Below are 12,832 nucleotides of genomic sequence, written 5' to 3' on the forward strand. Positions count from 1 at the left end.
TTATTGGTGATTGTACAAAGTATTGAATACAGAGAAACTATTTAAAAAAAGAAAATAAAATTAATTCCTATCCTGCATAATACAAGTACCGCTATAACAAAATGAATTGCACTAAGTTGGAACTAAAAATAATAACATTGAAGACTGATTTATAAAATTGTTAGCATTATTTAGTTAAATAAATAATTTTTCATGCTTACTGCAAGCAGTTCTTTTGGAAGAAATAATATTTTCTTCCCCTCTTGTTGATTTCTTCAAATTGAATCATATATTCAAAATATATTACTCAAACCCTCAGTAAATTTTCACTTCTGTCTCTAAGTCCTCACCATCCGATTGTAACAATTGATAACATAAAAATACTGCTATTGATGTAAAAATATTTTAGGATCTATGTAAAACACATTCTAATAAACACATATAAATACAATACATATTATACAATAAATGAAATGGCAAGAATTTAATATAATAATATTTCAAATATGAAGTACATGTTCCCTCTAAGTCGGCGGTGTAAATGCGCACTCCACTTCCGAACTGTGACATGAAATGTCTCAGTGAGCTGATGTTGCTTATTTTAGGAACAACTTACACTATTTTCTCTCAAAAACAATCATACCGATTAGTATTTCTCGTTGGATGCCGGTAACAGTCTCCTGTGTGAGATTTTCATGGCCAACACGTCGAATACAAGAATTTTAAACATAATGTTTAATTTAATCTATGGTTTTCTCTTCACCCAACTGTACTCGTCTAAAAGTAATTCTTTCCTTGAATAATCTATTACCATTTGTTGTGTTTATTTACATACCGACAGACATTTGATAACAAATAGTTATTGTGAGGGAGACGGACGGAAGGACCCAAAGTGGCACCAGTCTAATTCTGATTAGGTAACATCAGGTACATTTCAATTGGCAATTTGAGCAGACTAAGCTTAGAGGGAATGATAAATACCAATTATTTGGCTGGTATCTTCCATTGAATTTAGAGACTATGCATTTAGACAAAATCTCCTCAGCACACTTTCATTCTTCATAGCATAGGCCAACAATTTACAATTTATCACGAGTTTAGCGCATTACACAAACATGCATATCAATAAATAAAAATTGTGCTTGAAATTCATTTTCATATGAATCCCTGCAATTTATTCATAATTTTAAACATGTTGATTGATATTTATTGCTTTTCCAATCACAATTTCCGGAAGAACTTAAATATGCAACTTCAACATCCAATACTGTTAGTACATAAATGATATGTGGAAAGAAATGAAGTGTTTGTTTGTCGGAGATGAAGTTTATTTGTTTAGGGAGTGGCTTGCGGCTTGGTGATGCGCTTGGCCCCGCGGTTGGGCGGACCTTTGGGTTTTGCAAAAGCAGGTCGATGCAGGTTTCTTTTAGGATGAATTTCTTCATGCAAAAACTCTTCAGTGAGTTCTTGAGCCTCGTCTATTTCAATCTGCGAATAGAAAATAAGAGAGAATTAGTTATCATGGAGCTGAATAAATAATAATGGATTTAACATAAATGTATCAAGATAATCATTAATTATGTTTAATTTGTCATTATTTTACCTTTTTAACAACATCTATTCCGAATCGTTGAATATTGTTCAAGAATGGACCTTTACAACTAGAATACAGCATCCTTTCTTTTATGGAGCATTTATATCCAGGCATGGAATATATAAAAACTGAAATCACACACATACATAAATTAATATTATGAATTAAGGATACCGGACCATTTAAATATGAATATATTACAATTATTAAATGTAAAACGAACCTATATTTTGTAGGTGATCACCTTCGTGTGTGTGCTTGAATAAGAATAGATGATAGCGGGCAGCGTCTGCTGGGACTTGCGAGGCCAAAGCCGAAACACCAATGTTATCAGTCTTAGATAGGTGAATTTTCTCTTCATCAATGTCTAAAATTAAATGGAAATAAAATAAAAGAAAGAACGAGTGTTTAAAAATAAATGTTACCCTTACTGAAAAAAAGATAATATTATAAAATTTAATTTAAAAAAAAACAAAAGAAAGAACGAGTGTTTAAAAATAAATGTTACCCTTACTGAAAAAAAGATAATATTATAAAATTTAATTAAAAAAAACAAAAAATTGAACAAAGGAAATAATGAATGCACCATTTGCATTATCATATGGATAATAAGCTTAATCGAGTAACTAATTACAGAATACTTATTATGACACCAGTAAGTTCTCAAAACAATCATTGTTTTCAATTTTAACCTCTTTGTTTTCTATCATTGTTGAATTTGTCATAAAATAATATTAGTGCAAAAGAAACAAAAATATTCAGATGTTACAAATTTATCAAAAATACTCATTTTGATTGTCTAAGGACGGGTTGTTTCGGAGTATTTGAATAATTCATCAAATTTCAACGTTCATTTCTGGGATCTGTGAAAGTCCAATTCAAGTTCTGTTATTATATCATTATAGGCTAGTTGCTTGACAAAACTGATATAAAAACAGAACTTTAAAAAATCTTTCACAGAACTTGAAAATGAACGTTGAAATTTGATGAATTGTTCAAATACTCCGAAACAACCCGTCCCAAGCGTCAGTCCTGAAATTTGTTTCAATGAAATGAAACTAACTATGTAATTAAGTATCATTTTCAAAATTGGAACTGATTGTGTGAAGTCAGACGAGCGATAAAATAGGTAACCTACATATTATATAATATTTTGAATAGAAAATTATATTTTTTTATTTTTTATTTTTATTAGGTACAATATTTTTTACAATTCAGGTTTTCCAGTAATGTAGGAAGAAATAACGAGTGTTTAAAAATAAATGTTAATTATCAATTGCCATTTTAAAATTGGAACTGATTTGTCGAGAATTAAGATATTCTGTGGTTTTTTACAGGTGCGTCAGTATATAAATAAATGTTGTATAAGTTGAAAGACAGAAAAAAACAAAAGATTAAAAAACAAAGATTACCGATTCTGAACTGTAGGTAGGTATGTTTTCCCCTAGCCATTTTTTCCAAGGCTTTGTGCGCTTCTTCTGTCATCGGGAAAGAGACTCCACTCATGGTTTGTTGCCTAGATTCCGTGCTGAAGTCAGAAGGGGTGTCCTGTATAGTCAGGGTTCGGAGAGCCTCTTCCCGGTCCGTCAGCGGAGCGGGCGCGCTCACAGCCTTCAGGTGGTTGTGGAAGCTGGCTAACGTCGCTTCTTTCTGTGGAACAAATATGTTTTTAATGAATGAGAATGCGGTTGTTCGCTGATGTTGACCAAAGAATTTAGACTTTAGAGAATGGAAAAATCTGTAGATCATATTATTTGCAACATCTACTTATGAGGTACACCAACAAACCTGTAGATCATATTATTTGCAACAGTTGCTTATGAGGCACACCAACAAAATCGCAAAAATGATTCATCAGGATAATTTTTTTTATCCTCTACACAGTGTCCAGAAACTCTTAGTACAAACAGGAAACTGGTGAAACTACGTCACATTTGAAGTCGATTTTGTGCAATAAATATTTTGATTTAAGCTTTCATTTTCGAGTAAATAATATAATAGTTCATTCATCTATTAGTATAAATTTGGTTCAAATAATTATTACAGCACAAAATCAAGGAATGTAATAATTACCATTACACTGCAATAGAACTCGTCTTTTAAATAGGAGGAGCCAAACTCCTGTTTCAGCGTTGCTTTAGTGGATGCAAACAACATCTTTTGGCGCACGGCAGCCGTGTCAGGGGACCAGCTTATAAAGAGCCATTCGTAGCCCAAGGAATTCTTTGTATCTAACCTGTGGGCATTCAAATGTAAGATTATTGAACAGCATTATCAAAAATACAAAGCAGGGTGTTAAGGGACGTACTTGACTTACTTTAACCAGTGATTCCTGACATTATTTCGAGTAAAAGATTTTTTTTTAAATTCCACATCGACCCTAGCTGTCCAATTCCTACTAATTTTCCTACTAATGTTTTAGCAGAAGAAGAAGAAAAAAAAAAAAAAAAACCATCAAGTCACCGGAGACCAAAATTTCATTTACATTTTTTACTCCAAATAATGTTAGGAATCACTGGTTAAAGTAAATCAAGTATGTGCCTTAACACCACGTATATAAGAATACATTTTAGCAAATCTTTCGTAGTGGTATTGTGTGTTTAATGCTGCTGTAACTTTTTAAATCGTTTATTTTAACTGCATGTCATACATGTTCTATTAAGGACTTTTTCACACAAATGGCCCCATATAAACTATACCATTATAGAATTTTATTATGATTTAAAGAGAGTAGATTATCAGATCAGATCAGGCGATATGAATAAAGTTCTTGGTAAGCATAGGAACAAGTAGTTTAAAATTCGAGTTTACCTGTACAGAATAAAACAAGGAAGGTCTTCCTCTATCAGTGAAGAAATCATCGGATCAAAATCCTTTTCCCACGTCGAATTGCATTTTAAATGTGTTTTTAAGGTTAGTTCTTCTGAAAATGGAAGCAATGGGTTATTTGGATTCAAATGCACTCTTCATGGGAACTTTCTTCAGTAATGGAGGTCTATGGAAGAATCTCCTAAAACCACTACTTTCTAAAAATATGAATGTGATTGGCACAAATACACGCTTGCAATGTTTCCTTCATATATCAGACGCTAGTCTGTAATATTTTAAGAATAAATTTTATATCGGACGCTAGTTTGTCGTATTTGAAGAATTAATTTTATATTGTTTTTGTGTATTATGTTAATCCGCGGATGTGACATTAATAAACTATTTGGGATTGTCCACATTCGCGGAACTATGCATTATGTACCTAGCTATAAGATTGACACATTCCTAAAAACAATCTGTAAACAATAAATAAATGGCCGGCAGGAGGTGGGTACAAAGTGGGACCGAGGCAAGGTCGTACGTTAGACGGTAAGGGAGATCCGACCAATGAGAATCCAGAAATGCCGCCGAACCTTGGCCGACCTTTTTTTATGTAGTGTGGTAGAGCGAAAATTTTAACAAAAAGGGGTTTCTTTTAATTTTAAACTCTCTCTTCCACTTGGTCTCCCGCACCTCACGCCCTCCAGCACCAGCTGGCGCCGCAGCCCCTTTTCGCTGAGTACTGAGAATTTTATTGGCTACCCTACCTGACCGACTGAACTGAATCGCCAGCGGGAACCACGAGGTTTGCAACGACCCTAACTAAACACATTTAACCGCCTTTTTAAAGGTGAGCTTTCATATTTTTGCATTTTGCACAAAAGTTGAAACTGTAACAAAAAAGTCAGGACGAAAGTCATTATTTTACATTTTACAAAGTCGTTTGTGGCGTGTAACTAACCCCTATTTTACAGTCTGTGTGCATGCAACATTTCCTAGGGTACACTTTAGTTTTGCAGAATTTTAAATCTTTCAGACATGGCTATGGACCATGACTAATCTGAAAGGTGCAAATGTGAGCTTAGTGCCTTAATCTAAATTCACATATTGGTTTATTTTTGGTGAGATTCAACTTCATTGAGCAAAGCCTGGTGTGTACCACGAGAAGACAGGGAAGGCATTAGCGTCAGCCATTGCTCCTCAAAACCAAGTAATTCAAGTTCATGACACACTTGGAGCGTTCAAATGTTATTACAAATATTTATACAATGTTTTCATATTTTAGTTTTGTTTAAATGTTTGTACAAATAATTGTTTAAATATTTGTACAATGTTTTCATAAAGATTTTGTTTGTTTATTTTTTTGTGACACCTCACAACAGCGCCTTTGTCTGTACAGTGTAAAGACAAGGGAACTACGTTGTCATTAGGTTGCACAGCATTGTGAGGCGGATTATATGAAGGAGGAAAAACAGATGCTGGTAGCTTGTTCCACATACGAGCCGTCTTGCACAAACTCATTCTCATGAAGCCAACATCAACTGTGTTCATGATGAAAGAGAAAGGGGCCTTTTTGGCCCGGAGCTCTGTAAGCCACTATATCAAAAAAACGGGTGTTCCACTCATGTCACCATGGTGTACCGGGGATCAATACTGCTAGTTCTTACATTTCAATCAAATATAATGGGGCTCCAGACCAGATTCAATTGTTGGGCGTACTTGAGATTTGTACAGGATTAGCAGCTGGTCACCGTTGAAGGATCTGCTGGCCCTGTACAAAACGCCCAGTTTCTTGGAAGCTAGATTTACTTAGGCTTCCATGGGGACCCGATACTTGATCCGGTCTGATATACTTACTCCAAGCATTTTATTGGGGAGGGTGCTTCCATCAAATTGCACCAGACACTCATTGATCTCCCTCTTTGCCTAAATCAGACATGCTTGGTTTTTTGAGATGTTGAAGCTGACCAGGTCGGCCTTGCCCCATACATTTACGCCATAAAAACATTATATATATAATAAGAAGTAACTTTTAGTTCAATTACCATAAAAATGGTTATCAATAAATCTCCCCCCAAGTTATCAATCAAGTACCTGGCGCTTATCAGATAACAAACTTACATTGATTGAGTTACAGATGTTATCTTCGTGGTGGGTTAACTTTTTTCTAATAACAATTACCAGGAAAAAAAATTACACTGTTAAAAGTTACTTATCTGTATAATTCAGCTTCCACAGATTTTTCAAATGAAAAGCAAAACAGAAATGGTTTATTTGGCTAGTTAGATATTACAAACACACCGTGTCAAAATAAAAACTATGTATAGAAATTAACTGTTCCTCGACTGAATGCATTTTATTCGCGAGTCTCTGGAGAGTCAAATAGCATTGTTTAATCAATATGTAAATATTATCCTATATTGAAATAAAACAGAAAAGTATGTCTTACCATTTTCAATTATAACTTTGATGGCTCTGGTTTTTCCATTGTGGCACTCTCCAAAGAATCGTTTTAAGGTGTCATTTCCTAAAAACATTCGAAAATATTTTTTATGTTATGGGCGGTGTAGAAAGTTATTGAATGAAATAGAAATATAAACATATTTATGTAAACCTCGGATTCCGGTTTGATGAGACATTTTAAAATTATTGATAGTTGCAAAATAACTAAATTAATAATATATAAATAACTTTCCAAAAATAAAATTTTAACATGCAACAGCGATCCTATCAGTCACCGTTAATTTTGACGTATCACCAAAACCATAAACAGTTTTCCTTTCACAGAGAGAAGATAACGAAACGCACCGAGTAACATTTACGTAGAGATTTGAGAAATGGCAAACCCGGGTTTCCAAGTGTCAATTCCTATTGTCTATTTCATATTTGACTGTCTTTCCGTGAGCGGCATATCTATGGTCTTCCTTCTTCTCTATGGAGAGCTGCTGTCAAAGTCAAATCGAAAGCGGCCAAACAACGTTGAGTTTGTTTGTGATTAGCAGTGATTAGTCTGTTATTGACTATTATTTGAATAGTAATTCAAAACTACATCCGAAATCATGGTGAGATACGCAATTTAGTTCAATTTTTATTTATTAAAAAATATAAAATGATTTTAAAACGATTATTGTGTTGTAACCTAAAAAAATGTTTTTCAGGCGAGAAATGCGGAAAAAGCTATGTAAGTTATACAATTTTGATTTATGGTGTTTGCATTAACATTTAGTTTTTTAAATGGTTTATTTATTTTACTTTTTAACTCTTCTTTGGCGATTTACCATGAAGTATGCTTAGCTTTACCGTGCCACTAATAAATTCATTCATGATTACAGGACCACGCTCGCGCGGTGGCGAGCAGCCCAGGTACAAGAAACTGGCGGAGCCATCAAACAAAGGAGACCATTCTTGGCATCAGAATGTAATGAATTACCTCAAGCCGAAAAATGGAGACTGCAAATTATCAGAGAAATAGCCAAAAAGGTTTCTCAAATACAGAATGGTCAGTTATTTTTAAACTACTCAACTTTAAATTATTGTTATGCAGTACGCTCTCAATAATTTGCCTCTCGATTATCCGACAACTACTGTTATTCGCCGTTATTTATATATAATCAAGTTCTATAATTCTCCAGTATTCATATATCAAATTCAGTAGTCTGCCGCATGTCTAGACTCGAGCACCATGTTTTGTACACCAACGGGTTGGGTTGTCTAACTCTTACATACTCAGTTATTATACCGCCATCTGGCTTCATCTCGCTGACCATTTTACCAGTCATTGTTGTTGTTTTAGGGCATTGCGGTTAGTCCTCTAATGTGTTCTGTCAACTGTTGCTTGTATTTCTGTTTGTTTCGTTTTGCCACGTTTTTTGGAATCTTCTCGCAATCCTAAAAATGACACCTTAATTAAAAAAATAGTAATTTTATGAAGGATCGATAGCGGTGTTTATTTGTTTCTATGAAATAACTTTATGTAGGCACTATAATTGGCCGCTTTCACTAATTAAATGCTTGCCAGTTTTTAGGGTGACAGATTAGTGAGACAATAGTGTATTATGTATGTAAATGTGCTGGTTAAAAGAGTAGACATAAATAAATCTTGTTTTGGCTTTGTTGTTGGTATTTTTACAAGCCTAGAAAAAATCAAGTATTAGTTCTGTAAAAATGGTGCAAAGTGTCGAATTTCCTGCGAAACATTTTCAGATCTGGTTTTATCATATAATATGGAAAATAAAGTTCTTTAGAGTATGAATAATTGTTTAGGAATATGTTGGAAATATTCTAAAATGGCATCCATAGAAGAGTTAACAATAATTAGAGTTTGCTTTCAGCCGGACTGGGGGAGTTCCGCATCAGAGACCTGAACGATGAGATCAACAAGCTGTTGCGAGAAAAACGCCACTGGGAAGACCAGATTCTCAGTCTCGGGGGGCCGGACTACGCACGTGTGGGCCCCCGCATGCTGGACCACGAAGGACGCGAGGTACCGGGCAACAGGGGGTACCGATACTTTGGAGCAGCCAAAGATCTACCCGGTACTTTTAAACATTTATCAATGATACAACTCATCCTGCCAGCTGCAATAGGATTAAATAGATTGAATTATGAAAATTTAATTTGTGTTAATAAAATTATTGATCTAGGCATTATGTTCGACAGTAAACTCACCTTTGTATGTCATATTAATAATATTATCAACAAGGCCCTAAAGACTCTTGGCTTTGTTTTGAGAGCTGCAAAAGATTTCAATAATTTAGGAACATTTATTATGTTATATAAAACCCTTGTCAGATGCCAACATGAGTATAACTCTACGTTATGGTCTCCATTTTTCAATATTCATTCAGATAACATTGAAAAGATTCAACGGAAGTTTCTAAGTTTTATAAATTATAAATTGCATATTCCTATACAAAACATAAATCACAATTACCTCTTGGATAAAATATCTCTATTGAAACTTTCAGAAAGAAGAATAAGCACAGATTTAATACTGTTACAAAGAATACTACATTTTAAAATTGATCATGCCGACATTTCTTATTATTATTTTTTTACTTCAATAACACCAGGACACTTACCAAAATTCTCCGATTCCGAGACTTCACAATCTCGGAAACGAATATTCTGATCTGGGTGATATATTTCATTTGAAAACTAATCAGTATAAATGTTGTATATTCTATCACTTTTATTCTTCTAGACACAAATAGACCTATGTACCCATATAACTTCTCCGCTTCTACTATTTTGTTTTGTTGAATCTTTTAAATTCAATTATATGCCTGAGGATTCATTTTTGCCATTATGTTTACATTCTTCTTTATTGTATTAATTTTTAAGTGTTTACTCTGATACAAAATGCTTGTATTTTTTTTAAAAGAAAAGCCCACTAGGGCGTGTAATAAATAAATAAATAAATAGAATACTAATTATATTGTTCTGGTGAGTAGGTGTACGAGAACTGTTTGATCAAGCCCCACCACCGCCCCCCCGGAAAACCAGATCAGAGCTGATGAGAGACATAGATGCAGACTACTACGGCTACAGAGATGATGATGATGGGTTGCTATTACCTCTGGAGCGGAAGGCCGAGAAAGAAGGTAGCTTTTGAAATACCAAAATGTGCCGATGATAAATTAGTGTACAAGCTCACCTGTAGATGGCACTAGATTAGGTTACCTATAGATGGCGTTAGCTATCAAGTATTGTAGAGACTGAGGGGATAAAAAATAAGGAGGGAACCTCAAGGTCGGGGTCCATATTACTCCAACCGCTAATAATCAAGATATCCTAGCCATGTAAATCCATCACATTCAAAGTCCAAGTGTTTTGTTGAAGCTGGAGTTTTATTTAATCATAGAATTCGTGAGAAACCCCGGAGACACAACAAGTAGTTTCCCTAGAGTGACTTAGAGAAATGATTTTTTTGATTGATCCATATGGATACGGCAGCACTATTTATTTACGTTAAGCAAACACTCATCTAGCCTTTATTTATGTTTAATGAAATGTTTTAATTTTAGCAAGAATAAAAGCTATAGCAGATTGGAAACAGAAGAAAGAGAATTCTCTGAGAGATGACGCAGTAGAAGAGGATCAAGAAGACATTTACGCTACGGTAACTTTCATTTATTGCTTCCTATTTCTCCAGCAAATTTGCAATACATACAAATGCTTGTAAATAATCAATCTACACTTTCAAAAATATGCATGAAGTATTGACTCAATTAATCACATTACTATAAGGAACCAAAAGCAAGCTAGAACTAAGCATGCAAAATGATACACATGTCATATTTAAATGTTGTCTTCATTAGAGCCAAAAATGTTCATGTGTGTGCTATGCTTTTTCAAATTTCAAGGGACGATTTGTTTGTGTTAGTGTCTAAAAAGGCCCTGCCTTTTGATAAAAATCACGAATGTAGCAATAATTCCCATCTGTTGGTACCTCTAATAATAATATCCCCCCATTACACACGTCAGTATTTTGCACCAGTATTTACTGATCAGTATACTGATAGCAGCCGTCAGTATTTATATGCCATTACACGTATCAATATACTGACATCAGTATTTTTGCGAGATTACTTCAAAATACGCTTTTAATTTTCAAAGAACTTAAAGTCAGAAAATTAAATACTCTTTTCCTGTATCACGCAACCTTACAAGTTTACAAAGATGATATCCTAAACAAAACCGTACCATTAAAAACACAGTAAATCTCAGGCAAAAATACATGTTACCAATTCCGATTTGTAAAAAAACTTTGTGTCAGCAAAACTACAAATACTTAGGAACAAATTTCTTCAATAAATTGCCAGAAAATATAAGATCACTAAATGATGGTTTCAAAGAATTCAAAACACAATTAAAAAAATATACTGAAAACCTTAACTAAATAAAAAAAAACTTAAATAAATAAAAAACAAAAAATTAAAAAAAAAAAAATCTAAGAAACTAAACAAATAATACCTCATCCCATACACACAAGCAATTGCTTATTATGGGAGAACATTGAAAAATAATAAATATTAATCATATCATAATATCTTTTATCTTATTACTAGTGAAATATATATAATATATATATCACACATTGTAGAAATAATTGTAATGGATCTGAAAAGAAAAGCCTGTGTTGCTATCATTTTGGCGCTCGGTACAAAGAAATAAGTGAAGCGTAAACAATGGGTGAGGGACTGGCTTCGCAAAAAAGAAAAATTCTCACATTTGAATTTAACGGATGAACGATGATCCATGCGAATATAAAAACTATTTTAGGATGAGCAACGAGTATTTCAACCAATTGCTGGATATGGTAACTCCATATATTTTTAAACAAAGTACAGTCATGAGAGCTTCGATCACGCCAAGAGAAAAATTAGCTGTAGCGTATAGCATTAGCATGATGGGAGTATTTTTATAATCCTTGTAGGTCATGTTTCACAGCATATCATGGGTTTCATAAGCCTCAATAAATGATGCTAGGACGTTTTCCTTGCGAGGCGGAGGGAGGTGCGACACCAGTGTCCGGTGTAACTGATGGCGTTGGGGCACTGCGCTGTGCTTACCCGGCGGCACCGTCTTCCTTGGCGCACTGATACTAAATACTGATGTTGCGGGGGCACACACAGCTGATAGGCTGATCCAAATATCTAGCGCTCAGCAATGTTGTCAGTATTGACCATTACACGTGTCAGTATTGGCATCAGTATTTTAATAGTGATCTGTGTAATTGGGGGTATAAGTACTACTTTACTAATGAAATAGAATGATTCGTGTAATGGGGGTATAAGTACTACTTTACTTATGAAATAATTATTATATTAGCTTTCTTTCATGAAATTTTTGCAATCAAAAAAATACACAAATTTTACATGCTTGAAATATGCATAAAATATAAAAGATATTTGGTGTGGTATAGATGATCCCAACCAACATCGATTAAAGCCAACAGCTTAGCAATTTTTAGCGAAAACTTACCAAGCCTATGGTAATTTTTTCAAATATCAGTTAATTCGGTGTTTTTCCTATTGCCGACTCTATTTTCGTAATGACTTAACCTGCACTGCACAAAAGATATTTTTTATGATATAAATTAATAATAAAATGTATTGCAATAATCATAGGAAGAGATCCCTGATGACGAGCAGACTGCGGAAGACGATGAAGATTCCGAAGCTCCTGCCGCCTCACAGCCCATCTATACATCGCACGTCCCAGTTCCCTCGCAGAAAGACGTTGAAGAGGCTTTGCTCAGAAAGAAGAAGCAAGAATTACTGGAGAAGTATGGATGCTTGGAAGTCAAGATGGAATCATGACCTCTATAATTCACTAGCGATGTTTCAACTATTTTAACAGCAAACTATATTGTATTTAAAAATTCACTTTTTTCTACCAAAATAACACTGATACATATTTGTTTAATCTCTTGTTTTCTTTGGTTGT

The 12,832-nt window shown here is 34.1% G+C and overlaps 2 protein-coding genes across 2 annotated transcripts; one reads left to right on the forward strand and one right to left on the reverse strand.

Moving 5' to 3' along the window:
• Window positions 1–7,140, reverse strand: twf (twinfilin actin binding protein). Its single transcript, XM_089639340.1, has 8 exons — window positions 6,996–7,140; window positions 6,831–6,908; window positions 4,385–4,496; window positions 3,647–3,809; window positions 2,986–3,223; window positions 1,797–1,940; window positions 1,583–1,701; window positions 1–1,467 (listed from the first exon to the last, which is right to left on the reverse strand). The coding sequence occupies exons 1-8, from the start codon at window positions 7,018–7,020 to the stop codon at window positions 1,315–1,317; spliced, it is 1,032 nt and encodes a 343-aa protein (XP_089495466.1). The 5' UTR covers window positions 7,021–7,140; the 3' UTR covers window positions 1–1,314.
• A 175-nt stretch (window positions 7,141–7,315) lies between these two features.
• LOC149426976 (pre-mRNA-splicing factor ISY1 homolog) lies at window positions 7,316–12,811 on the forward strand. Its single transcript, XM_089634519.1, has 7 exons — window positions 7,316–7,443; window positions 7,540–7,562; window positions 7,714–7,880; window positions 8,713–8,916; window positions 9,835–9,984; window positions 10,408–10,502; window positions 12,514–12,811. The coding sequence occupies exons 1-7, from the start codon at window positions 7,441–7,443 to the stop codon at window positions 12,703–12,705; spliced, it is 834 nt and encodes a 277-aa protein (XP_089490645.1). The 5' UTR covers window positions 7,316–7,440; the 3' UTR covers window positions 12,706–12,811.
• Window positions 12,812–12,832: the final 21 nt, after the last annotated feature.

Source organism: Hesperophylax consimilis, chromosome 1 (genome assembly GCF_061612785.1).
Source record: "Hesperophylax consimilis isolate HC1 chromosome 1, BYU_Hcon_1.0, whole genome shotgun sequence".
NCBI classification, from domain to species: domain Eukaryota; kingdom Metazoa; phylum Arthropoda; class Insecta; order Trichoptera; family Limnephilidae; genus Hesperophylax; species Hesperophylax consimilis.

Bases quoted from the DNA above. Each gene is read 5' to 3' on its own strand.
- twf (XM_089639340.1), bottom strand. From the start codon at position 7,020: ATGTCTCATCAAACCGGAATCCGAG. The intron at 1,941-2,985 runs GTAATCTTTGTT...ATTTAATTTTAG, and splicing joins CTACCTACAGTTCAGAATCG to ACATTGATGAAGAGAAAATT. The intron at 1,702-1,796 runs GTTCGTTTTACA...GTGTGATTTCAG, and splicing joins TGATCACCTACAAAATATAG to TTTTTATATATTCCATGCCT.
- LOC149426976 (XM_089634519.1), top strand. The intron at 8,917-9,834 runs GTACTTTTAAAC...TCTGGTGAGTAG, and splicing joins AGCAGCCAAAGATCTACCCG to GTGTACGAGAACTGTTTGAT. The intron at 9,985-10,407 runs GTAGCTTTTGAA...TTTTAATTTTAG, and splicing joins GCGGAAGGCCGAGAAAGAAG to CAAGAATAAAAGCTATAGCA.